This window comes from Pseudonaja textilis, chromosome 1, assembly GCF_049901715.1.
Source record: "Pseudonaja textilis isolate UNSWEBS1 chromosome 1, rPseTex1.2, whole genome shotgun sequence".
Classification (NCBI taxonomy): Eukaryota; Metazoa; Chordata; class Lepidosauria; order Squamata; family Elapidae; genus Pseudonaja; species Pseudonaja textilis.
The window spans coordinates 233001740-233029019 of NC_141990.1; the positions used below are offsets into that span (position 1 = coordinate 233001740).

The following is a 27280-nucleotide window of genomic DNA, read 5'->3' on the forward strand; positions in this document are numbered from 1 at the left end:
ATGGATTGTGTGCGCCTCTAGATTGCTTAGATTGCCTTTAAAAGTTTGTCATTGCTGTTTCCAGATATGGAGGAACTTTACAAAACATCTCCGTGAAGCTACCTATCACACTGAACAAATTTTTCCAGCCGACAGAAATGGCTGCTAACGACTTCTTCCAGAGATGGAAACAACTGAGCAAGTAAAATTATTTTAATCTTGCATGTTCTTCATTATTATGTGCTATATTACTTTTTTGCAGGTTGTAACTTGGATTTTAGTGAACACTGAGACCTAGCTCAAATGAAAAAGGAACCTCTTTAGACCTAAATTCACAAAGGAGAATATTTGTAACTCAGGGTTGAAATGAGGGAACTTTGGTGCTGTCTGATCTTGGTTGTTTTCTTGCAGGTATTTCATTACCCAAATTTGGTAACATGTTGTTGTTGATGATGATGAGATTAACTAGATTGGGTAATGAAACATCTGCAAGAAAACAACCAAGCTCAGAGAGCACCAAGGATGCCTTGTAAATTCATGATTTGTTTCTGTAGGAGCCAGATTTGAAACTCCACTTTCTTTTTCTCCGCAATAGCTTCACCTTTGAAGCTATTTTTTTGACTATTTCTGACTACTTCCCTAAGTTCTCATTAATTTGGGGAGTGATTTGATATGTGATCTGTTTAAAAAACCTACCATTTTGCAGCCACATATGTTGCCTTTTCTCACTCAGAGTTCCAATATGCCACTGGTTGCATACTACTCTCTAACTTTCTTCTATCTCATTATTCTTCCGGGAATATTAGTCCCAAACTGTAGTACTCATTTATGATAAGGAGATAAGTCAAACAGAAAGAAGCCTGCTACATTTGAGTGAGGCATTCCAGTTAGAAGCTGTGCCTGGGCTAATACAGTCTATAAGTGTGGTTTATTTTAATTTGATTGGGTATGTCACAGTGATTCACAATACGTTCATACAACTTACTAAAGACAACTAAACTACATTAAGATTTAGTATCGTACGTGAACCCAGTGAATATCTCTTTGGTTTCTGTGACTCCAGCCTATCATAAATGTTCTCTTATGTGGCTCATGTGTGAAATCAATGTAAGAAAAGGAAAGAAGAGATTTAAATAAATGTTTAAACAAGCGTTATATTGGCCATGCTATTTCAGAAATTTAGAATGTCAATATCAGAACTCACATATTCATCTTTAGTTAGGAAACATTCATACATTGTCAGAAACAGAATGATTCAATTAATTGTTCCAGGTTTAGTATAGAATACAATAGAATACTTTATTGGCCAAGTGTGATTGGACACGCAAGGAATTTGTCTTGGTGTAAATAAATAAATAAATATAACATGGACTACTTTAGATCCTATCTTTTAAGGGGTTAAAATTAAATATAGAATTGTTTAATAAATAGTGAGCATTAATATAACAATCTTTCTGCATGTCCATTTATTTTGATGTTGGCTGAATTCCTGGAAAATATTTGACACTTCTTCCATCTCTTATCTATATATCCATATATTCCATCTTTCTATCCATACAGCTAAAGAGCAGCTTACCTAAGGATACCTGTTTTTGGTTCATTGGTTAGCTCGTTGCTATGCAAATCCTATAAGATTCATTGTTTAGGAGAAATGCTACAAACTTGCATGTAATACATTGCTACTTCCATGTAAAATGTGTTTACATTCTGTCATAAACATTTTGCTGCTGCAATATAATAAATATGAGCTACTAATATCGACTCTTGATGTTCTTCATAGCCCTCAACAAGAAGTACAGAATATCTTTAAAGCAAACCATCCAATGGATGCTGAAATTACAAAGGCAAAAGTAAGTATAATGATTTATCTTGCCTGGACGGTTATAATTCGCCTTCCAGCACAGCTGCCTTTGTGACTTCAGAACTTTATAATCATGGAAAATAGCCATTGCCTTTAATCTGTTTTTAAAAACACCTGATAATGATAATAAAGTTAAAGCTATGGACATAACAGCTTACACATCTATGCTTTTTTAAAATAAATGTCTGGACACTAGGAGACAAAACAGCATGAGACTCGGTTACTTGGTAATTGTATGGTAGGAAATTTGCTTTGCTTCTTACATAAACACATGGAAACAGCCAAAGTTTTGTTCTACCAACATAGGTATTCAGGTTCTTCTTAATTTTGGTATCTCTTTTTCCTTTGCCTCTTGAAGGATTCTGTTTTATTCATTAAGAAGCAGAAATCGGTTGTGCTTGTGCTTACCAAAATAAAAAGGTGCTTTAAAAAAAATTAAACTATCAGATCTAAAAAAGATAGAAGGAATTTATAGGTTTATTTCTTCACTAGTGGCCTTTTGTTAATCAACAGCTATTCAAAATAGTGCACTATACACTATGTACATTCTGAAAACCTTTGAAATGCATCATTCCCTTGTCTATATTTCATTAGTTGATTCTCAAATGTGGAAGCTGTTTCTCCAGGAAACAAAAACTAGATTGTATCAAATTATTCCTTTTCACTATCAATTATTTTTGTCTCTTAGTGCCCAAGTCAGCATTATTTATGTCTAAATAATGGTTGATTTGTAGTTGATTTGTTAGTTTATTTTATCTGGGAAAGTTGGTTTGGGTATTTGATTTTGCCATAGCACCATGTTTCTTTCTTTACTCTAAATGTCTGCATTCTCCCTAATATGGAAGCTATCTGAGCCTTAATCAACTGTATAGATAATCAGAGTTGGACGGGACCTTGTAGGTCATCTAGTCCAACCCCCCGCCCAAGCGGGAGACCCTACACCATTTCTGACAAATTGCAGTCCAATCCCTCCTTGGACTGTGTGTTTAGCATTCTGATCAATCTATCATAAACATTTTATATGTCCTTCCTTCCTTCCTTTCTCCATCTGCATGTTGTCCAATGGCTTTCAATTCGATTAAGTAAAATTAAGTGAGTCATCTTTTAAGGAGGTATATTAAATTAAATCCTCTTTTACAGATCATTGGCTTTGGCACAGCTCTACTGGAAGAAGTGGATCCTAACCCTGCTAACTTTGTAGGTGCTGGCATAATACACACGAAATCAATACAAATTGGATGTTTGATGCGTCTTGAACCCAACCTTCAGGCAGAGGTAATCCCTGTTTATTTGCTTGTCAAACCAAAAGCGTGTATCATATGAAAGACCCTTACTTTTTCCCATGTGTATTTTTACAGAAATCTTGTCTTCTAAAGTAAATAGAAATTCTACTGTTTTTTTTATTGCATTAGTAAGAAATATTCTTTCTCCTTTTGTTCACAAAATGCAGACATAGTGCTTCATTGAAGATTGTGCTCTAACAATATACATGCTGAGTGGTGTCGACTAAGACAATGCATACATATATTTTATAGCTCTCCCAATACTAGCTTTGCCTTGTATTCATCGCACAGAGTTTCTGCAAAATTACATTCAGAGTGTAATATTAATCAGGAAGGTCAATTACATTGGGTTTTGTTTTGCTTTTTTGTACTGTAAATTCTCCAGGTGAAACTGAAAACCTCTTGAACTTCTATTTTCTTATTTCAGACTGATTATTTTCCTTTTTAATTTTGTGACGACTTAACTGAAGTGGCTTTCCATTCCATATATCTTATGTGCACCAGGGAATAAACTTTATTTTTTGCCCAAATGTATGGACTTGTAAATATTGTGATACATGATTGTACAACATGCAGCACTGTAACTCGTGATATATTAAATTTGGATGATGTAAAATGTTTTGACTAATAACCAGAATTTTTTTGGGAGGGGGAGCAGAGGAGGCAGGAAAAGATTGCTGAGTGAGGAAGAAGTCTTAATATGGGATTCCCAGCTAAAGCAGAGTTATGCAACATCTTTAAGTCAGTGAGCATATTTGGAATTTTGGAAGCAATTTATAGGTACTGTACCTTGAAAAAGGGGTTGTGATGCCCATGTCCCAGAAGGACAAAGATATTTCTCACTGTCAGTGATCTATACTATCCATTTCTATTTTTTCTGGACATACAACTACCAGTCACTTCTATTTTCTAAGAATATCTAATGTTCTAAGAATGTAAGTAAAGGTAAAGCTTGACAATGATGCTTAATTCTGCAGCTCAGATCATTTTCTTTAATTCTAAATGCAGGTAATCCTACTGATTACTATCGAACTCTTTTATTTAAAAAATAGCCTCTTTTCTCCTTAAGCTAAAAATCTTCTTCAGAAGTTCAGACTAGATAGGTTTGCCTCCACTGCAATTCTTTTTTTATCTTAAATATCAAACCACCTTACGATTCTAAAACATCTAAAATTGTTACAGAAAACCCTTACAAACAGCGTAGGAATTTGGGCAATTTTAAAACCGTTTTTAAATAAAATGTATTTTTTAATTATTTTTCAGATGTACCGACTAACATTGCGAACAAGTAAAGAAACAGTCTCACGAAGATTATGCGAATTGTTGTCAGAACAGTTCTGAATCTTAACTCAAGACCAGCTTTGATTCTTTATTTCTGCCTGTTTTTCTCGTCCTACTCCAGGAATGTCCTGTGCACCAGTGTCTGCATAAATAACTGCCATCACATTCACATTCCTGCCTTAAAGGACCTGTCCCTCTTATGTGAATAAAAGATGTGTGTAATGTAAAGTTACCTAAATGTGAAAAATATTTCTGGCACAAGGAGGCCAAGAGGCATTGTGTTTGTCACCTCAACTATTTCAGGCATTTTGTCAGAAGTTGGTTTTATGATGACTTACTTTGATTAACAATGATCTAAATAAAAGGTGTTTGAATTTTCCCCCTGGAAATTCCAATGTAAATTGCTAGTAATGTTGTGGTCACTTCTCCTATCCCTGTATTGCCCCAGCAGTAATCAGTAAAGTTCTGTTTGATGAGACTGTGAGTAGCCATCTTGCTGCTGAACTCTTTGTCAGTCTTAGACAGATCAACTTTTGAGAATGTCCAAAATGCATCAATGTAATGTGATGGGAAGTCAGGACTACTGTAATGGATCTCACAGATGTTGGCTTTTTCAAAATAGGCAATGGGCATTGACCTTGAGTACAGTACACATAGGCATTAGGGTATTATTTCCCCCTACCTCAAGCAATTTGTTTTAAACAGCTTTAATTCACCCTTTCATTTCCTCCAAATTATGAATTACCAAAGAGTAAATTTCTCATCAAACGCTGGAATAAAAGGATTAGAATAATTAGATTCACTGTTTCTAGAGAACACTAGTTAATCCATTGTTCATTTGGATTGTAAAGTTTTTTTAAAAAAAAATCACATGGAGCTACACTAAAAATTTCCCAGAGAATCTATGTTTCTATATTCTCTAGCCCTGGCTGTTATTACTGATAGGCAATTTCGATGTAATATTTTTGTTAGCATATGGGTGGGTCACACAGATACAGACGTCCAGTATATTCAGGTCCTAAGTAAATCGTTAGCTTTTGAAAGTATAATGGTCTGATAATTGCTTTTTTGACATCACAAAGTTGGGTGCACTATTTTCAAAAAGTCTAGCAATGATATGGTCTACTTGGCATGAGATATGCATTTGTAATATATTATAGAAATTCAGCCTGACGTCCTTTTCAGCTAGTAGAAATAAGTTTCAATCACACTTCTCTGAAATGATTCTAAAATGGTTAGCACAGTCACTCAGTAAAGCAAGAAAAAATAAGCAATTATATCTATATTGCAATAAATGTCCTTGGGAGTTTAATCAGCTTCTTTTTTTAAAGATAAAATTGCATGTCTAAGCCAGACAGGACTATTATCCAGATTCCTCTAATTTGAGTACTGAATTACTGTTTTTTTGCAAACTTCTTAAGGTAGCTTTGTTGGGCTCCACTGAATTAACACATTTTGATAAATGAAATGGCATTAATTTGGTCATGTAATAAAACTAGGATAACTTCCAATATTCTCCTTTGACTGGAGAAATTCTAAGAGTGATGATCACAATGAACAGATTAATGCGTTCTCATTTTTCACATGGAACCTGAAGCCATTAAAACAAGGGATAATTAGAAGCTTGTCATATAACATATTAAAAAGATCTGCCATTTAACTTTTAAAGAGGCAGATCTGAAAGCACTGTGGTTGCATATATTTAATACCATGGCAAAGCACTGATGGTCTTCCCTGTGCAGTTGTGAGCAAATGTCCATAAAATGATGAAGATTCCAAATCAGTTGTTCATATTATTTTTGTTCTCCTAATGGGGAACAGAATTGAAGTATAGGTATATACAATTTATTGGGATAAGTTACTTGATTACCAAAGTTATATATCCTCTTTATCAACCAGAAGTACTTTTTGTGGCTAAAACAGTATTAGTAATCCAAGTGCAGTATTTGTTATTGACATGTGAAAGATTCCTCAACTGGAAGATGAAATGCTGTAAACTTAGGTCTACACTCCGGTATCTATGTATAACCATTTCAGTATATGAAAAGTGAATTTTCAGCTTATATGGTCAACTTTCATTATAAGTGTATGAATCTGAAAATACATAACTCTAATCATGTTACCTTTAGCAGAAAAAATAAATGGCTAGAAGACTAAAATTATGTTTCTTCGTTCTCAATTTTAAGAACTTTCAATGTGCCTTTTTTTTTAAAAAAAAAAAATCTCTTTTCACACCATTGTGAAATCACAGCTGCCTGTTGTTTAGCCTGAGTTGGTCTTTACTCACTTAGTTCTCCCCAAAAACCTAGGATGTTGTAATAGATCAGTGTGGTGTAAATGTATCATTATTATTATGGTTGATCACAGTCAAATGTTTAGATTGGATTTTACATTTTTATCCACATATTTATTGGGAAAGGCAAATATTTGATGGTGTTAAAAGTATCATCACAGGATTGTTGCAAGTAAAGCTGCCTTTTGCAATTTACTATGGTGATTTTGTCAGTGCCAATGATGGTGCTTCAGACATTTTGGGATTGCACTCAATTTGCTATTGCTATTGATACTATCTTTGCTTTCTTTTCCCACAATTGTACTACTTCTATTTGTAGGTCTTTATATTTTATAATTTTCTCTGGTTCTTTCTTTTCTGTTTTGCTGTCTTGAAGTTTTTAAGTCTGGGGTGTCATGACAGGGGCTTGTTTGTTTGAATTCTGAAGCACTTTAGCCTCTTCATTTTCTATTACAGGTAGTCCTCAGGTTATGAAGATAATGGAGTCTGCCCATTATAGTTGCAAGTCATGGTCATTAAGCAAGGCACCACTTTGGGGGCCCTACAAGCTTTGGTTTGGCTTCCCCCCCCATACATAGTCTTCGTCGGCTTTTGATCTACTACCAGCCAGCCACTCACCTCCCAAGGGAGCTGTAGGCTCGCTCAAAGGCTAGTGGGGCATGAAAAACTGTTCCAGCTTGCAAGATTCAATCTGCTCCTCAGCTAGCTCCAGAACCCCATAGCATCCCGTTTACCTTTTAACTTCTGATAGAGACACCCAGTTGATGTGTGAGGCTCAGATTTCCTATAGAGGCTGCCTTGCACCATTCAACATTTGTTCATGTGTATGCAAAGATGAACAGGTCACCAAATTCTGATACATACTCCTCCTTTGGAAGCATGCACTCTCAGCTTATCAAAATATAGATAGTTCTCACTGATCACACCTGGAATCAGCAGCTTGGTGGTTAAGCAATGCAATTGTTAAGTGAAACCATAATTGTGCTTAACGATACTAGTTCAACTTTCCTTCACAGACTTGCAAAGTTCTGCAGGAATGGCAAGAGGATTGGTCATAACTTATTTTTTTCATCACTGTCTTAATTGCGAATTATTGCTAAACAAGGACTACCTGTTAATTCTTCTTGGAAACTGATCCTGACTTGGAATCCATTTTTTAGAGCAGGGGTGTCAAACTGGCGGCCCGTGGGCTGGATATGTCACACTCCGCAAATGGAAACGTCATGTGATGGCAACGTGATATGGCGAGTTTGACCCCGTGTTATGAACATGCTAAGAAATTGATTACTTTCAACTAATTTGAATATAATTTGGCTGTATTGTTGCTTTTATAGAAAAAACGTGGCTTATGCTTTCAACATACATCTTCCATTTGATTAATGATGTTGCTTTATTATGCTCCTATCCAAATGGCTTTCCACAGTATATTCTCATGGAATGCTTTTGCACATGTACACTACATGACCTTCGATAATAAAGCTGTTTCTGAGAATTGCATCCAGAAATTCCTGCTGAAGACTTTTCAAAAATACTCCATTCGATTCAATTCCATTCTATTCCATTTCGTTGTTGTTGTTCCTCTTCTCCAAATATTTGATTCCCAGAAATGGTACTAAACTTAATTATAGCAGCTAGATATCCTCGATTATTTTATTATGTGTTATCTTGCAGTGAAGAAGGTGTTTGTTTTTTACTTCTGTAAGTCGTCTGCTCTGTATCACGAAAGGTTCCATTTGGACAATACAAAAGTGGGCATTTGAAGAATGAATTTGCCACTAGATTATAGGATTAGGAAGGTATAGCTTCTCTCAGTTATTCACCATTAGAAACTGAAAAGCCAGTTAATGCTTTTATTAAAACAGTCAATTATTTTACACAGGTAGACATTAGTTTGATGAAAGCCTTATAAATAAGGCAAAAATTCATTTCATTTCCCTATCTTCCAAATAATAAATTAACATAATTTGTTATCAGCATTGCTCTTAAAAGAGTGGCTGTCTTCTCAGTCTTCGGACAAATTAATGTAAACAAAGGGAGTCTTAATTTCAGACTAGGTATAATGTAAATAGCAACTAATGGTTTATTTTAAATATTGCTTCAGGGTGATACTGAATTTGGCTAGTGTATACATCCTTCTACTCTGCATACACATTCACCAAATATAAGGATATGTGTAAAAAGTGGTTCACGCGGGTTATCTGGATTTGGGCATGGCATTTCTATTTCCTTCTTGTAGGAAGTTTGTGGCGTGCAGCATTTGCATAGTTTTTCTATCCTTGCATTCTTCTGCCTGTGAATAAGAAAAAGTCTTATTTTTGAAGAGGTATGCATGTATTTGCCAAGTTAATTAGTTTAAAAATACAGAAATTGTTTCCTTGGATATTGTAAATGTATGGAATGATTAATAATTAACACTAATACAATTGGCTAATTGCAGTTTGACTTATATACCGCTTTACAGTGCTTTTCAGCCCTCTCTAAGGGTTTAACAGAGTCAGCCTATTGCCCCCAGCAATCTGGGTCCTCACTGTACCAACCTCGGAAGGATGGGAAGGCTTGAGCTAGTCAGGATCAAGACTGCATTCTAACCACTGCACCACCACAGCTCTAAGTAGCTAACAGGCAAATAGTTCGATATAGAGCACATTGTACCACTTTCTGTACATAAAGATACCCTAAACTTAAAAAATACATTGTCAGTGAGAATTCTTTACATATTTTAATGTAAAAAATGTTGTATGGATGTGTGTGTATCCCTATGTGAGAGATGGTAGCTGTTCTGGTTCGCTGGCAGCAGTTGCAGACGGCTGAGGTCTCTGAGAGCAAGGACTTGGATGAGGGGCCTGTGTGTGATGCGGGGATGGGGCCACGACTATTAGAGAGTGGAGTGCTGCCTTCGGAGCGTGTGGAGCCTGGCAGCAGTGATGCAGAGGACCCTGAGGAGCCTGTGTCCAGTGCGCGTGCATGCAGGGCTGCTTAAAGGAAAGAGCAGCTGCAGCAGCACAGGCGACTCGGGAGTAAGGCTGCAAGGTGATGGCCCCTCCCATAAGGGATAAAAGCCATCCCTCAAGGGTTGGGTTCTTTGCAGGAAGCAAAGAAGTTCTTTCAATTTCAAGTTCTTGTGGAAGTCCTGTCTATTCTGGTTTGTTTCCAGAGACTTGGTTTTGGATATTTCCCTGCAATTAATCTTGTGTTCTTGGCAGCCTTTCACAACATTGAAAGGGCTTGCTTTTATTTGGGACAATTAGTTTTAATGATTCTGAATGTGAATGGACAGAATTCACAGAGACACATTAAAAAGGTTTGCTTTTATATATACTTTGTGTTTATTTGATTTGAACGAGGCTTGGGTCAGAACAGTAGCCCTTTGAAAAGTGTCTAAAAATGCTTCTAAAAGATTTAATCGTCGTGAAAGGGAAACATACTTTTACATTTTTCTGAGTACTATGTGGAATATCACACATGCTTACACGACATACTATTTCCTTCCAGTGACCCAGTCAGCTTTTTTAACCTAGTTAAATAATACTATACCAAATTATGCTATACCAAGGGTCTACAGCCAGGCTGTGGCCTACTTGGAACTGCATGAGTGGTGGGCCAGGACACGTGCACGCACCTGTACAGCTAAACTTGTGTAAGTTGAGATGCGTGCGCAAATGTGGGCACACCGACCCTCCGCTCATGTGACCCAGTTCCCCTCCCAAGCTGCAAAGGTTAGGGACCATTGCACTATAGGTGATCCTCATTTAATGACCACTCATTCAGTGACTGTTTGGACTTACGATGGCAATCAATGAGTAGTGCTTATGACTAGTTCTTGTACTTAGAGTGTGATCATGATCCAGGAGATCAACATTTGGCTTGCAGTCATGACATTGCAGTGTCTTGCAGTGATGTGATCACCATTTGCAACCTTCACTGTTGGCTTCCAACAAACAAAGTCAGTGGGGAAGCTGGCAAGTGGTTAGAAATGGTGATCCTGTGACTTTGTACTTAACAATGTTGTGTGATTCATGTAAGGATGGCCACCAGACGTGCCGGAACTCCTATCACTAAACAGAGTGATTTCATGATGTTGTGCCTTTCAACAGCATTGCTTAGCAATGGAAATTCCAGTCTAGATTATTGTTGTTAAGTGAGGATTAGGTGTAGGTGAAACTACTAAACTACAGGAACTTTGGGAAAAGTGTGGTCAGATTATAGTTGGGGATTAGAGTTTTTCTTGTATCGATCATTATAGATGAGCAAAAATAATCTACCACTGACATATAAGCTATAGCTGGAAAAATAAATTGAAGTATTTTACTAATATGACTTCTAATCAAGTAGTAGGCCTTATGGTTGCTGGAAAATATGCAATATTATTTTGTTTACCTTGATGATGATGGACACATGCCTTCACAGCGGGTTAAAGTAACATTTGAAACACAACCCCTGTAAAACACTTGTTCTTCATATTCAACAATGCTACATGTTTCTGTAAAACATTAAAAACAGCAATTAATGTAAGTGTAAGAACTCTGTTTTCTTTTGGCATTAATGAGGATTTGGGCTTGTATGTATCCTTACTACAAAGAGCTATTGCCACAGAACGCTAATACACAATGCAGCAAAGAAGATAGTAACCACTAGATTTTACTACTGTTAATCTTTGATTTAAACAATAAATGCAGTCCTAATTGCTAAAGATCACATATTAAACACAATAATGACAAACAATTATTTGGGTTTGGAGAGTTGGTCATAAAATATGAGTGATAGTTTTCTTGGCAAAACTATATTATTTTAGATAAAGGTAAAAGTTTCCTAGCCAGTCATGTCTAACTCTATGGGGCAGTGCTCATCTCCGTTTCTTAGCCAAGGGAGCCAGCATTGTCCGAAGACACTTCTGTGGTCATGTGGCCAGCATAGCTATATGCCAAGGCCACTACTGAAGTGATACCTGTTTATCTATTTACATTTGCATTCTTTTGAACTTCTAGGTGGGCAGGAGTTGGGGCAAGAACAGAAGCTCACCCTGTCACATAGTGTTTAAGTCTTGAACTTCCAACCTTCTGGTTGACAAGCCCAGCCTCTTAACCGCTAGGCCACAGCACCCCCATACTATTTTATAGGGCAGTAATGTATCTCAGATTCATATAAATTCAGATAAATTAGGCATTCTAAGAATTATAAAATAGTATGAAAAAGTTCAACTCTACATATTGTTCAATAAGTTGAAGTCTTTAGAAACTTTTTTGAGCTTAAAGTTGAGTATGTAGGCCAATGTTTACTGTATTTTCCTTGCAAGCACTATTTCAGTAGATTAAAGTCAAGTATGTAGTTGACTGAAGTCCCAGAGAATAATCATTTAAACCCAGACATTTACTTGAGTTCAACCAACCTGGGCTTGTTGGGGTTGGAGCACTAGTTGTAATATTTGGAACAGTAACTGAAAAAGGAAAAAAAAAATCCAAGATTTAAAATTGCATCCAGAGTCACCAAACATCACAAATCTTTAGACAAACTTGAAATCATGTACTGGTGGTCATCTATCTATTCAGTTTTTTCAAAACATTAATTCTGCTAAACACATTGTTTTCTTGTGAGAAAGAACTTGCTTTGGAGTATTGATTTATTTAATGGCCCACAATTGAATGCTGGCTCCATTTCTTGGAAGATTATCATTCTGTATGAAATGTCTTCAAATTATATAATGTAAAGTGATCTCCATTTATACATTGGACATATTCCTTCACACATGTACCCACCCATTCCCATTGTAGCCTACACATTTGGTTTGGAAAGTTCCCCAGCCACCAGTACAAATTAAGGTGGGAGGATGTACTGATGGGTGGTGTCAATTTTACAAGTAGTCTTTGACTGACAGCAGTAATGGAGCTCAGAATTTCTGTTGTAAGTCATTACTTCATGACTTTTTTTTTTTTTGCAATGATTAGGTGAACTCCTCAATATGTAAGCAAATCCGTGTATTTCTATAGGTACTTCTTGCCAGAAACCTGTAGAAAATAACTGGCAAAAAAAGTTATAAAATGTGATCACGTGACTATGGAACACTGCAACTGACCATAAAGGGAGCTGGTTGCAAAACACCCAAAGGGATGTATGCATCATCAGAATTCCAGAATCAGGTAGTAAGTATTGTAACTTTGGAAGAGTCTTGCATAACTTTGAATAGTCGCAGGTAACCATTCATTAAGTGAGGACTACATTAAGTCATTAAATGAGGATTACACTTATGTAGGAATGGATGCAATTGGATACGGTCCTATGAAAGTGATTATTTGTCTAATCTGTCACTTAATCTTTTTTTTTTTGTTTAGCACTTTCTTATGTTAAGGTATCACAAATCAATGCCTTTGGAATTCAGATAAATTAATTGTTAAAAAAATCACCATTAGTGAAATTGCAATATTTGCTATAAAATATATCAAAAGGGGGAAATCTGCATTCACTTACTTACATACAAGTTATTTATTAATTACATTTGCAGGATTTATAGGTTGCTCCAATCAGAATCAAAACTCAATAAATACATCCCTCATAAATTGGGATAAAAAAGATAATATAAAACAATGTAATACCTTATAACATAATCAATACATTTACCTGTATAAGACCAGAGAATAAAATACAGTCAACAAAACATGGTTAAAAAATTAATAGTGGGGGTGGGACTGAGACCCCCAATTCTTGCTTAAATAACTAGGTCTAACAGACTTCTGGTTGGTCCTTCAGGATAATCAGAAATTTTATAGGAAAAACCAGAACTCTACTGAGATTGACTTCCATGTGTTACAGAATCTTACAAATCTGTTGATGTTTTTCTTTCTGTCCTTATACCTCAAGAAGTCAGGGAATCTATTCTTAATGTTATTTCTTTTCAGAATTTAAGAAATGTTTCTGTCATCTTTGTTATCAAACATTTTCTGAATATTTGCCTCAGGGCTGCCTCCCTGCCATTCTGCGCCTCCAAAAGGGAAGGAGTCATTTGACAGTTCAAGTCTCTTTGGACGTTATAAAACTTTGGATGGTATATAAAAGCCCAAAGTTATTCACTATGAGATGGGTGGCAAATAAATTCAATATACAAACAAACTGTATGGGAACTTAACCTCTGGGAGCCATCACAAAGGATGTTTTATGAAAGCAATCCACCCACATTCTTCTGGAACTCAAATCTAATCTGGACAAATAGCTTTTGAGATGGGAAAGCACTTGTGATATGTAAATTAGGGAAGCTTTTGATTAAGAAAATGAATTATGAAAAAGTTGTAAAACTGCATTTGCTTCTATATGCCTGAATCTCTTGATAAAAAAGAATAACACTGGAGATGCTTTCCAAATTACAATGCAATGTGAATCATGGAAATGTATACATGATTCCTTTAATTCTTCTATTATTCCTTCCTATCATTAATATATACTGTCACAGAATTTTTATTAGTATATTTTGAGAGGGTTTAAAGATAAAAATGAAGAAGCATTCCTATGATCAGAAATTGTCCACTTGATTCTCAAGTGTTCCATGTCTGAAGGAGAATCAAAGCCCAAGAGACATTTGTTAACTCACAATTTCCTAATAAAGGAAAAAAGTAGACTTTACACAGAAGGTACAGAAGACAAGCTGCTTGGGTTGTCCCCTGCTTTCTTGGATAGTAAAAAAGGTGATTGAGCATGTAGCTTATTAAATGCCAGGCCAGCTGAATTACATGATTGAGTCATCTGTGCTAGAATGGGAAATAAATTCATTTCTATATTTAAGTGCTTAATGTCTCTCAACAGCTGCTGACAATTGAAGCATTGATTGTGGTGTTCAGTGCCAAATTGTCATTACCCTAATGATTTATCTATTAAAATATTCTACATTTAACACAGCAATATTTTGTAAGCTGCAGCCTAAAAACTTTTCTAATAAAAAATAGAAGTCAGTTTGTTTTATGAAAATTAGAAAACTTGATTCCTTAAGTATCAGACAAAATTCTGCACATTATTTTGCATGAGTTTCCACACTGCAAAATAATTGTTGTAATGTACAAAATCAATAGAGCCTTCAACTTTCCTATCAGCCAAGAAATACTTACTGCTGGTGTGAGGAGTACTTGTAGAAAAAAAGGTAGTAGAAGTAAGAGTGACAGTAGGTGGCTCAGACGTCAAAGTGGTTTTGGTGGGTGTGGTTATTGGAATGCTGGAGAAAGTAGAAGTTGCACTTGTTGGCACACTGGGAACAAAAGATGTGCTTAGACTTGTTTTCCAAGTGGTGCTGGGAGAAGCCGAACTGGAGATGTTAAGTAGTCTTGTAGTGGTAACAGAGGACATGCTAATTGAAGTTGACTCTGTGGAAAAAGAGATCGAAAAGACAGAACTTGAGAGATGTGAAGTTGAGAAAGTTGTCCTCAGTGGTGTTGAGAGACCTGTCTTCCCTCCTGTGGACAGGAAATATCTAAGTTACAGATACTTGTCAGAATGGGAGAATGAGCTATTGCAAATATGGTATCAATAAAACAAGAAGCCAGGAAGGAAAAATGAGGCGTTGTAAAATATGCAAAACATTTAAACAATACAGCTGACAAAAATTTGCATTAAAGCATTCTGAGATTTGCAACAAACATATTTCTTAAACACATTATCAAGTAGGAAATGTGGAGAAATATGCAGACTTAAATATTTATTTAAATAAATATTCTTTATTTCAATGAAATAAAGAAGGGGAAAGTAACTTATTCCATTGAAAACAAATGGAATCTAAATTATACAACAAATCCTACACAAACTATTTCCCACTGAATCCCAAATACTGCAAAAATAATAACAGAATCATATTTCCTTTATGGCCTTAGTAGTAAAGATGGGAATTGAAAATTGTGTCACTCACAGTGAAAAGGAAAACGTGTGATGAAAGAGCCACGTAAAAATGACAAATTACAGAGGTCATCCATTTTTTTCAAATGCTTTGCTCTCTGAAAAACTTTTCGTGATTATGATAGGCTCCTTCAAACTGAAATCTAAATTCAGAAAAACTGTATCGTGTGGGAATCTAAAAAAATATGAAATTTCTCAAGCATAATGTTTCTGACACATTGCATGAGTTCAATAGGGCTAAAAGATTTCTACTGCTTATTTTTGTTTTATTCAATGTCTGATGCATCTCACTACAGTCTCCAACAATAGTGAGCTACCACTGATGGATTACAGTTGTCTTGATATCGTTTTTCCAATGTGGCAATGTCCTGGGGAAATCTTTCACCATGTTTGTCACTGACTGCAGTTAGATTTTTGGGAAAGAAGTTCAGGTGTTAATGCAAATAAACCCCAATCTTTAGTGACATGTTGCACTTCATGTCTTGTATACTATAAGAACTTTGTCAATTGCCTTAGCTGAATGTACTTTGGTGCTCTGAGGTTGCTAAGGAAATTCTCACCCTTGGATGTTTCCCAGGTAATTTTCTCTAGCCCCACTAACAGATCTTCAAATTGCTTGTCATTGGTGACATATTTTATCTGTGAGCCAACAAAAGTGCCTTCTTAAATTTTGGCATCAGGGATTTTGAAATATTTGTCAAATAACAAAAACCGTCTCCTTTCTTGTTCATCAGCTTCAGAAATTGTTGTCATAAGTCTGAGTTTTAAGTGAAACTTAAAACAAATTTAAGTATCTAAACTTAACATTAAGTCAGTCAACAAGTGGTTCAAGGGGCAGATTTTTCTGTCCTGAACCAAATTCTTTTAGAGTGGCCATTTTCTTTTAATGTAATGCAATGCTTTTGTACAGCTGTCCTGTTTACATATGTAGCAACATTGTTTGATATTTCCAAGCTGCATTCCAAGCAACAGAGCTACTACTTTTAGATTTCTACAGGTAACCCAATTGTACTTGGCATATGGGATGTGCTTCAACAATAGTTCCACATTTTTGTATGTGTACAGCATTCATGTGTACAGCATAGCTAATAGAAATAGAAGAGTGTACATTGCAGTTGTGTAAAATCAGAATATTTCTATAAAATGGTACATGATAGGTTAAATTGCACATTATTTTTGTGATTAGAAGCCAACTATCTGTAAGATACACCCAAAACTGTTCAGGAACCAACATCTTTGTTGTCCACTGTTATTAGAGGATAAAGCAAGCTGAAAGAAGGAAGAGAAGTAGGACAATTGCTGATGAAAATGCCCCTGTGACAGATGAAGTGTTGCTGAAGCCACCAGCCAAACTCAGCACTGGTGTTCTTGAGGGGTGGACAATGTTGAAGTAAATAAATTCAAGGTTGTTAGAACAGAGAAAGAAAAAATAAATAAAGGAAGAAGAGAAGAAAGCAACCAAGGGTGAGAGCAGCACTGGATGTGGGCATGTTCTATTTACTTGTAGCAGGGAGTGTTGATAGTGAAGAATCAGTTTCTGATTTCATAGTGAAACAGAAGAACATTTGGTGGAAGAAAAGAAGGAAGGAAGGAAGGATGGAAGGATGGAAGGAAGGAAAGCAGAGGAGAAATGAATTAAAAGTCAGAAGCATTAACTGAAGGCAAGATAATTTAAAAAAGAGCTGAGGAGCCTGGGCTAGAAGATGGGTCTACATGAGTGTGTGTGAGTGTGTGTGTGTGTGTGTGTTATAGATACATAAAGGGGACCCAGAGGACTCGCATTTGAGTTGAACGAGACAGAGTGCATAAGGTTAGGATGGTGGATAGGAGTTTCATAAGAGGGTTGTTGAAAGAAGATACCAGAAAATGGAGGAAAGGGATTTATGCCTATGCTGTGCAAAGGCATTTGTGAGAGAACGATGCCATAAAGAGGTACTGAACATGACAGCACAAATTGCCACTGGTACTCTTTATAGCTGTCATGTTTGGTGGCAAATAGGCCATAGTACTGGTGGTTGAGGTGGAGATACAGATGGTAACTGAATGATTGTTGTTGGGCAAAAACATGGAGAAAATGGGAGGGAGGGAGAGAGAGAAAAACAGAGAGAGGAGAGGAAAGAGCAGGGGCGTCAAGGGAGGAGAAAGCTATTAAGAATAAGGGGGAAACTGGCTGAAGGCATGGGAACAAAGAAGTGAGATGAGCAAACCAGGAAGTCCTATGCTTGCTTATTGGAAGCAAATATAACATGCCCTGAAGAGCAGACGAAAGGACTTACACCCAAGATATCTGAAGGGCAACAACAGAGCAGTAGATGAGTTTCCTAAATTAAAAGCCAAAGATACCACTGCTATGGTCTGGGTTGATTCAGTGGTCATCAAAGTAGAAAATGAAGACACAGAACAAAATGATGTTGGGGTGGTCCTCTTTAGTGATATGACAGATGAAGTAAGTATACCCCTAAAGACTAGTCTAGATTTAGTTTTAAAAGGGTTTATGTAGGTTTTTGGATGAGGAAGGAAGGAGGTAGGTAAGTAAGTAAGTAAGTAAGTAAGTAAGTAAGTAAGTAAGTAAGTAAGTAAGTAGCAGCTGACTAACTATGGATATGGGTGTATCCTCATTTTCTGGGCATGCCTCAAAGGAAAGGCCCATGGGACACATAGGAAATATACATGGTTTCTACTGTCACTGTAGCAGGAAGGAAGAGATGGGGGGAGGGAGGGGAGGGTAAAAGAAAACAAGTGAGTGATATTTAATGTCCAGCAAGTACACTATGAAGGGAAGGATATTAAGAAAAAAACTGACCAACCCAGGAATATCAGTATATTCTTGCTTTTAGTGCACTATTTTAACTGCACAAAATAGCCTTACCATAGGTGGTTTTACAAAAGTTGCTGGGGTGGAAAGTGCCCATGTGGTTTCCTTCCTTCCTGTGGGAGGAAGGAAGGAAAAAAGGAAGGAAGGAAGGATGGGAGGGAAGGAAGAAGAGGAAGAAGAGTAAAAGAGGACAGGGGATTAAGATTAAAGATAAAGGAAGTGCTCTGTCAAGGAAAGGATACTAAGAAGCAGCTGACCAATACAGGAATGTGGGTGTATCCATCATTTTTCTGCCCTATTGTGTCATGCCTAAAATGAGAGACCAGGGGATACAACATGTAAGATATCTGAAGGCTACATAAGGGCAGTATAGTTGACAGAGTTGCTAAATCAAACATCCCAACTTACCACTGGTGCTTTTTATCGGCGTTATTGAGGTTGAAGGAGGCTGTGTACTAGTGGTAAGGGAGGTTGTAGGGGAGGTGTGTGTAATAGTGCTGCTGGGTATTGAGGTGGTGGGAGTGGTAGTTGTAGGTGTGGTGATGTGGCTACTGGTGGAAACGGGACTTGTTGTGGGAGTTACCGTTGAAGTTGTTGGGAGAGGTGTGCTGCTTGTAGAAATGGTCAGTGTGATGGGTGTGGTGGTGGTTTGGGTGGAGGTTATGGTTGTTGGGATAGGTGTACTACTTGGGGTCGATTTTGTGGAGGTAGAGGTGGGCAGAGTAACAGGAGATGTTTCTGTTGTGGTTTTTGGTATTGGAGTGGTTGCAGTCTGGGTTGATTCTGTGGTCCTCGAAGTAGAAGATGGCGAAATGGATGACAATGATGGGGTCCTATGGCTTGATGGCATTTCATGTGTTGAAGCTGCAAGAGAGAGGAAATACAGGTAGTATCAAGGCAACGTAGTATTGGAATCTGTAGTTGTAAGGATACCGCGTAAATAAGTTTGCTTGGCATAGTATAATCGGATTTATATGGTTGGTGGGTTAGAAAGTGCCAATTTGGTTTCTAGTGTTCCTGTGGCAAGATGGAAGGAGGGAGGGAATGGGAGAGATCAGAAGGGAGGGAGAGGGGTTGGGAGGCAGTCAGTCAGTGAGTGATGGAGTGAGTGAGTGAATGATGGGAGTATAAAAGAGGACAAGTGAATGATATTTAATGTTTGGCAAGTACACTATGAAGGGAGGGATATTAAGAAGCAGCTAACCAAATAGGAATATCGGTGTACCCTTACATTTTCACATAATTGTAGCATGCCTCAAAAGAAAGGTGAGGAGACACAAGATGTGATGTCTGAAAGGCCACATCAGAGCAACATAGTTGACATAGTTGCTAAACCAAACACCTCAACTTACCACTGGTGCTCTTTATTGGTGTCGTCATTGAGGTCGAAGGCGGCTGTGTACTAGTGGTAAGGGAGGTTGTAGGGGAGGTGTGTGTAATAGTGCTGCTGGGTATTGAGGTGGTGGGAGTGGTAGTTGTAGGAGTGGTGATGCGGCTACTGGTGGAAATGGGACTCGTTGTGGGAGTTACCGTTGAAGTTGTTGGGAGAGGTGTGCTGCTTGTAGAAATGGTCAGTGTGATGGGTGCGGTGGTGGTTTGGGTGGAGGTTATGGTTGCTGGAGTAGGTGTACTACTTGGTGTTGATTTTGTGGAAGTAGAGGTGGGCAGAGTAACAGGAGATGTTTCTGTTGTGGTTTTTGGTATTGGAGTGGTTGCAGTCTGGGTTGATTCTGTGGTCCTCGAAGTAGAAGATGGCGAAATGGATGACAATGATGGGGTCCTATGGCTTGATGGCATTTCATGTGTTGAAGCTGCAAGAGAGAGGAAATACAGGTAGTATCAAGGCAACATAGTATTGGAATCTGTAGTTGTAAGGATACCGCGTAAATAAGTTTGCTTGGCATAGTATAATTGGATTTATATGGTTGGTGGGTTAGAAAGTGCCAATTTGGTTTCTAGTGTTCCTGTGGCAAGATGGAAGGAGGGAGGGAATGGGAGAGATCAGAAGGGAGGGAGAGGGGTTGGGAGGCAGTCAGTCAGTGAGTGATGGAGTGAGTGAGTGAATGATGGGAGTATAAAAGAGGACAAGTGAGTGATATTTAAGATCTGGCAAGTACACTATGAAGGGAGGGATATTAAGAAGCAGCTAACCAAATAGGAATATCGGTGTACCCTTACATTTTCACACAATTGTAGCATGCCTCAAAAGAGAGGTGCGGAGACACAACATGTGATGTCTGAAAGGCCACATCAGAGCAGAATGGTTGGCAGAGTTGTAAAACCAAACATCTCAACTTACCACTGGTGCTCTTTATTGGTGTCGTCATTGAGGTTGAAGGAGGCTGTGTACTAGTGGTAAGGGAGGTTGTAGGGGAGGTGAGTGTAATAGCGCTGCTGGGTATTGAGGTGGTGGGAGTGGTAGTTGTAGGAGTGGTGATGCGGCTACTGGTGGAAATGGGACTTCTGGGAGTTACTGTTGAAGTTGTTGGGAGAGGTGTGCTGCTTGTAGAATGGGTCACTGTGATGGGGGTGGTGGAGGTTATGGTTGTTGGGATAGGTGTACTACTTGGGGTCGATTTTGTGGAGGTAGAGGTGGGCAGAGTAACAGGAGATGTTTCTGTTGTGGTTTTTGGTATTGGAGTGGTTGCAGTCTGGGTTGATTCTGTGGTCCTCGAAGTAGGAGATGGCGAAATGGATGACAATGATGGGGTCCTATGGCTTGATGGCATTTCATGTGTTGAAGCTGCAAGAGAGAGGAAATACAGGTAGTATCAAGGCAATGTAGTATTCGAATCTGTAGTTGTAACGATACCGCGTAAATAAGTTTGCTTGGCATAGTATAATCAGATTTATATGGTTGGTGGTTTAGAAAGTGCCAATTTGGTTTCTAGTGTTTCTCTGGCAAGATGGAAGGGAGGGAGGCAATGGGAGAGATCAGAAGGGAGGGAGGGGAGTTGGGAGGCAGTCAGTCAGTCAGTGAGTGATGGAAGGAGGGAGTGAATGATGGGAGTGTAAAAGTGGACAAGTGAATGATATTAAATGTTTGGCAAGTGCACTATGAAGAGAGGGATATTATGAAGCAGCTGACCAACACCAGAATATTGCTGTACCCTTTCTTTTTTGCACAATTGTACCATGCCTCAAAAGAGCAGCCAGGAGACACAATATGTGATGGCCACATCAGAGCAACATAGTTGACAGTTGCTAAACCAAACATCTCAACTTACCACTGGTGCTCTTTATTGGTGTCGTCATTGAGGTCGAAGGCGGCTGTGTACTAGTGGTAAGGGAGGTTGTAGGGGAGGTGTGTGTAATAGTGCTGCTGGGTATTGAGGTGGTGGGAGTGGTAGTTGTAGGCGTGGTGATATGGCTACTGGTGGAAATGGGACTTGTTGTGGGAGTTACCGTTGAAGTTGTTGGGAAAGGTGTGCTGCTTGTAGAAATAGTCAGTGTGATGGGTGTGGTGGTGGTTTGGGTGGAGGTTATGGTTGTTGGGATAGGTGTACTACTTGGAGTCGATTTTGTGGAGGTAGAGGTTGGAAGAGTAACAGGAGATGTTTCTGTTGTGGTTTTTGGTATTGGAGTGGTTGCGGTCTGGGTTGATTCCGTGGTCCTCAAAGTAGAAGATTGCGAAATGGATGACAATGATGGGGTCCTATGGCTTGGTGGCATTTCATGTGTTGAAGCTGCAAGAGAGAGGAAATACAGGTAGTATCAAGACAATGTAGTACTGGAATCTGTAGTTGTAAGGATACCGCGTAAATAAGTTTGCTTGGCATAGTATAATCGGATTTATATGGTTGGTGGTTTAGAAAGTGCCAATTTGGTTTCTAGTGTTCCTGTGGCAAGATGGAAGGAGGGAGGGAATGGGAGAGATCAGAAGGGAGGGAGAGGGGTTGGGAGGCAGTCAGTCAGTGAGTGATGGAGTGAGTGAGTGAGTGATGGGAGTATAAAAGAGGACAAGTGAGTGATATTTAAGATCTGGCAAATACACTATGAAGGGAGGGATATTAAGAAGGAGCTAACCAAATAGGAATATCGGTGTACCCTTACATTTTCACACAATTGTAACATGCCTCAAAAGAGAGGTGAGGAGACACAACATGTGATGTCTGAAAGGCCACATCAGAGCAAGATAGTTGACAGAGTTGCTAAACCAAACAGCTCAACTTACCACTGGTGCTCTTTATTGATGTCGTCATTGAGGTTGAAGGAGGCTGTGTACTAGTGGTAAGGGAGGTTGTAGGGGAGGAGAGTGTAATAGTGCTGCTGGGTATTGAGGTGGTGGGAGTGGTAGTTGTAGGCGTGGTGATGTGGCTACTGGTGGAAACGGGACTTGTTGTGGGAGTTACCGTTGAAGTTGTTGGGAGAGGTGTGCTGCTTGTAGAAATGGTCAGTGTGATGGGTGTGGTGGTGGTTTGGGTGGAGGTTATGGTTGTTGGGATAGGTGTACTACTTGGGGTCGATTTTGTGGAGGTAGAGGTGGGCAGAGTAACAGGAGATGTTTCTGTTGTGGTTTTTGGTATTGGAGTGGTTGCAGTCTGGGTTGATTCTGTGGTCCTCGAAGTAGAAGATGGCGAAATGGATGACAATGATGGGGTCCTATGGCTTGATGGCATTTCATGTGTTGAAGCTGCAAGAGAGATGAAATACAGGTAATATCAAGGCAACGTTGTATTGGAATCTGTAGTTGTAAGGATACCGCGTAAATAAGTTTGCTTGGCATAGTATAATCGGATTTATATGGTTGGTGGTTTAGAAAGTGCCAATTTGGTTTCTAGTGTTCCTGTGGCAAGATGGAAGGTGGGAGGGAATGGGAGAGATCAGAAGGGAGGGAGGGGAGTTGGGAGGCAGTCAGTCAGTCAGTGAGGGAGGGAGGGAGGGAGGGAGTGAATGATGGGAGTGTACAAGAGGACAAGTGAGTGATATTTAAGATCTGGCAAGTACACTATGAAGGGAGGGATATTAAGAAGCAGCTAACCAAATAGGAATATTGGTGTACCCTTACTTTTTCACACAATTGTAGCATGCCTCAAAAGAGAGGTGAGGAGACACAACATGTGATGTCTGAAAGGCCACATCAGAGCAGAATGGTTGGCAGAGTTGTAAAACCAAACATCTCAACTTACCACTGGTGCTCTTTATTGGTGTCGTCATTGAGGTTGAAGGAGGCTGCGTACTAGTGGTAAGGGAGGTTGTAGGGGAGGTGTGTGTAATAGTGCTGCTGGGTATTGAGGTGGTGGGAGTGGTAGTTGTAGGCGTGGTGATGTGGCTACTGGTGGAAACAGGACTTGTTGTGGGAGTTACCGTTGAAGTTGTTGGGAGAGGTGTGCTGCTTGTAGAAATGGTCAGTGTGATGGGTGTGGTGGTGGTATGGGTGGAGGTTATGGTTGTTGGAATAGGTGTACTACTTGGTGTTGATTTTGTGGAAGTAGAGGTGGGCAGAGTAACAGGAGATGTTTCTGTTGTGGTTTTTGGTATTGGAGTGGTTGCAGTCTGGGTTGATTCTGTGGTCCTCGAAGTAGTAGAGGGTGAAATGGATGACAATGATGGGGTCCTATGGCTTGATGGCATTTCATGTGTTGAAGCTGCAAGAGAGATGAAATACAGGTAATATCAAAGCAACATAGTATTGGAATCTGTAGTTGTAACGATACCGTGTAAATAAATTTGCTTGGCATAGTATAATCGGATTTATATGGTTGGTGGTTTAGAAAGTGCCAATTTGGTTTCTAGTGTCCCTGTTTCAAGATGGAAGGGAGGGAGGGAATGGGAGAGATCAGAAGGGAGGGAGGGGAGTTGGGAGGCAGTCAGTCAGTCAGTGAGTGATGGAAGGAGGGAGTGAATGATGGGAGTGTAAAAGAGGACAAGTGAATGATATTTAATGTCTGGCAAGTGCACTATGAAGAGAGGGATATTATCGAGCAGCTGACCAACCCAGGAATATTGCTGTACCCTTTCTTTTTTGCACAATTGTAGCATGCCTCAAAAGAGCAGCCAGGAGACACAACATGTGATGGCCACATCAGAGCAACATAGTTGACAGAGTTGCTAAACCAAACATCTCAACTTACCACTGGTGCTCTTTATTGGTGTCGTCATTGAGGTTGAAGGAGGCTGTGTACTAGTGGTAAGGGATGTTGTAGGGGAGGTGTGTGTAATAGTGCTGCTGGGTATTGAGGTGGTGGGAGTGGTAGTTGTAGGCGTGGTGATGTGGCTACTGGTGGAAACGGGACTTGTGGGAGTTACCGTTGAAGTTGTTGGGAGAGGTGTGCTGCTTGTAGAAATGGTCAGTGTGATGGGTGTGGTGGTGGTTTGGGTGGAGGTTATGGTTGTTGGGATAGGTGTACTACTTGGGGTCGATTTTGTGGAGGTAGAGGTGGGCAGAGTAACAGGAGATGTTTCTGTTGTGGTTTTTGGTATTGGAGTGGTTGCAGTCTGGGTTGATTCTGTGGTCCTCGAAGTAGAAGATGGCGAAATGGATGACAATGATGGGGTCCTATGGCTTGATGGCATTTCATGTGTTGAAGCTGCAAGAGAGAGGAAATACAGGTAATATCAAGGCAACGTTGTATTGGAATCTGTAGTTGTAAGGATACCGCGTAAATAAGTTTGCTTGGCATAGTATAATCGGATTTATATGGTTGGTGGTTTAGAAAGTGCCAATTTGGTTTCTAGTGTTCCTGTGGCAAGATGGAAGGTGGGAGGGAATGGGAGAGATCAGAAGGGAGGGAGGGGAGTTGGGAGGCAGTCAGTCAGTCAGTGATGGAGGGAGGGAGGGAGTGAATGATGGGAGTATAAAAGAGGACAAGTGAGTGATATTTAAGATCTGGCAAGTACACTATGAAGGGAGGGATATTAAGAAGCAGCTAACCAAATAGGAATATTGGTGTACCCTTACTTTTTTGCACAATTGTAGCATGCCTCAAAAGAGCAGCCAGGAGACACAACATGTGATGGCCACATCAGAGCAACATAGTTGACAGAGTTGCTAAACCAAACATCTCAACTTACCACTGGTGCTCTTTATTGGTGTCGTCATTGAGGTTGAAGGAGGCTGTGTACTAGTGGTAAGGGATGTTGTAGGGGAGGTGTGTGTAATAGTGCTGCTGGGTATTGAGGTGGTGGGAGTGGTAGTTGTAGGCGTGGTGATGTGGCTACTGGTGGAAACGGGACTTGTGGGAGTTACCGTTGAAGTTGTTGGGAGAGGTGTGCTGCTTGTAGAAATGGTCAGTGTGATGGGTGTGGTGGTGGTTTGGGTGGAGGTTATGGTTGTTGGGATAGGTGTACTACTTGGGGTCGATTTTGTGGAGGTAGAGGTGGGCAGAGTAACAGGAGATGTTTCTGTTGTGGTTTTTGGTATTGGAGTGGTTGCAGTCTGGGTTGATTCTGTGGTCCTCGAAGTAGAAGATGGCGAAATGGATGACAATGATGGGGTCCTATGGCTTGATGGCATTTCATGTGTTGAAGCTGCAAGAGAGAGGAAATACAGGTAATATCAAGGCAACGTTGTATTGGAATCTGTAGTTGTAAGGATACCGCGTAAATAAGTTTGCTTGGCATAGTATAATCGGATTTATATGGTTGGTGGTTTAGAAAGTGCCAATTTGGTTTCTAGTGTTCCTGTGGCAAGATGGAAGGTGGGAGGGAATGGGAGAGATCAGAAGGGAGGGAGGGGAGTTGGGAGGCAGTCAGTCAGTCAGTGATGGAGGGAGGGAGGGAGTGAATGATGGGAGTATAAAAGAGGACAAGTGAGTGATATTTAAGATCTGGCAAGTACACTATGAAGGGAGGGATATTAAGAAGCAGCTAACCAAATAGGAATATTGGTGTACCCTTACTTTTTCACACAATTGTAGCATGCCTCAAAAGAGAGGTGAGGAGACACAACATGTGATGTCTGAAAGGCCACATCAGAGCAGAATGGTTGACAGAGTTGTAAAACCAAACATCTCAACTTACCACTGGTGCTCTTTATTGGTGTCGTCATTGAGGTTGAAGGAGGCTGCATACTAGTGGTAAGGGATGTTGTAGGGGAGGTGTGTGTAATAGTGCTGCTGGGTATTGAGGTGGTGGGAGTGGTAGTTGTAGGCGTGGTGATGTGGCTACTGGTGGAAACGGGACTTGTTGTGGGAGTTACCGTTGGAGTTGTTGGGAGAGGTGTGCTGCTTGTAGAAATGGTCAGTGTGATAGGTGTGGTGGTGGTTTGGGTGGAAGTTATGGTTGTTGGAATAGGTGTACTACTTGGTGTTGATTTTGTGGAAGTAGAGGTGGGCAAAGTAACAGGAGATGTTTCTGTTGTGGTTTTTGGTATTGGAGTGGTTGCAGTCTGGGTTGATTCCGTGGTCCTCGAAGTAGAAGATGGTGAAATGGATGACAATGATGAGGTCCTATGGCTTGATGGCATTTCATGTGTTGAAGCTGCAAGAGAGAAGAAATACCGGTAGTATCAAGGCAATGTAGTGTTGGAATCTGTAGTTGTAAGGATACCATGTAAATAAATTTGCTTGGCATAGTATAATTGGATTTATATGTTTGGTGGTTTAGAAAGTGCCAATTTGGTTTCTAGTGTTTCTGTTTCAAGATGGAAGGGAGGGAGGCAATGGGAGAGATCAGAAGGGAGGGAGTGGAGTTGGGAGGCAGTCAGTTAGTGACTGATGGAGGGAGGGAGGGAGTGAATGATGGGAGTGTAAAAGAGGACAAGTGAGTGACATTTAATGTCTGGCAAGTGCACTATGAAGAGAGGGATATTATCGAGCAGCTGACCAACCCAGGAATATTGCTGTACCCTTTCTTTTTTGCACAATTGTAGCATGCCTCAAAAGAGCAGCCAGGAGACACAACATGTGATGGCCACATCAGAGCAACATAGTTGACAGAGTTGCTAAACCAAACATCTCAAC

The 27280-nt window shown here is 39.4% G+C and overlaps 1 protein-coding gene across 2 annotated transcripts in view; it reads left to right on the forward strand.

Moving 5' to 3' along the window:
• Positions 1 to 6563, forward strand: part of AP2A2 (adaptor related protein complex 2 subunit alpha 2) — a 67551-nt gene extending 60988 nt beyond the window's left edge. For both annotated transcript variants that reach the window (XM_087920946.1, XM_026706596.2), the window contains exons 19-22: positions 65 to 181; positions 1760 to 1829; positions 2981 to 3115; positions 4387 to 6563. In XM_087920946.1, coding sequence (XP_087777072.1) covers positions 65 to 181; positions 1760 to 1829; positions 2981 to 3115; positions 4387 to 4464 — 400 coding nt within the window. In that variant the 3' untranslated portion in view covers positions 4465 to 6563. The remainder of the gene's footprint in view (positions 1 to 64; positions 182 to 1759; positions 1830 to 2980; positions 3116 to 4386) is intronic.
• Positions 6564 to 27280: the final 20717 nt, after the last annotated feature.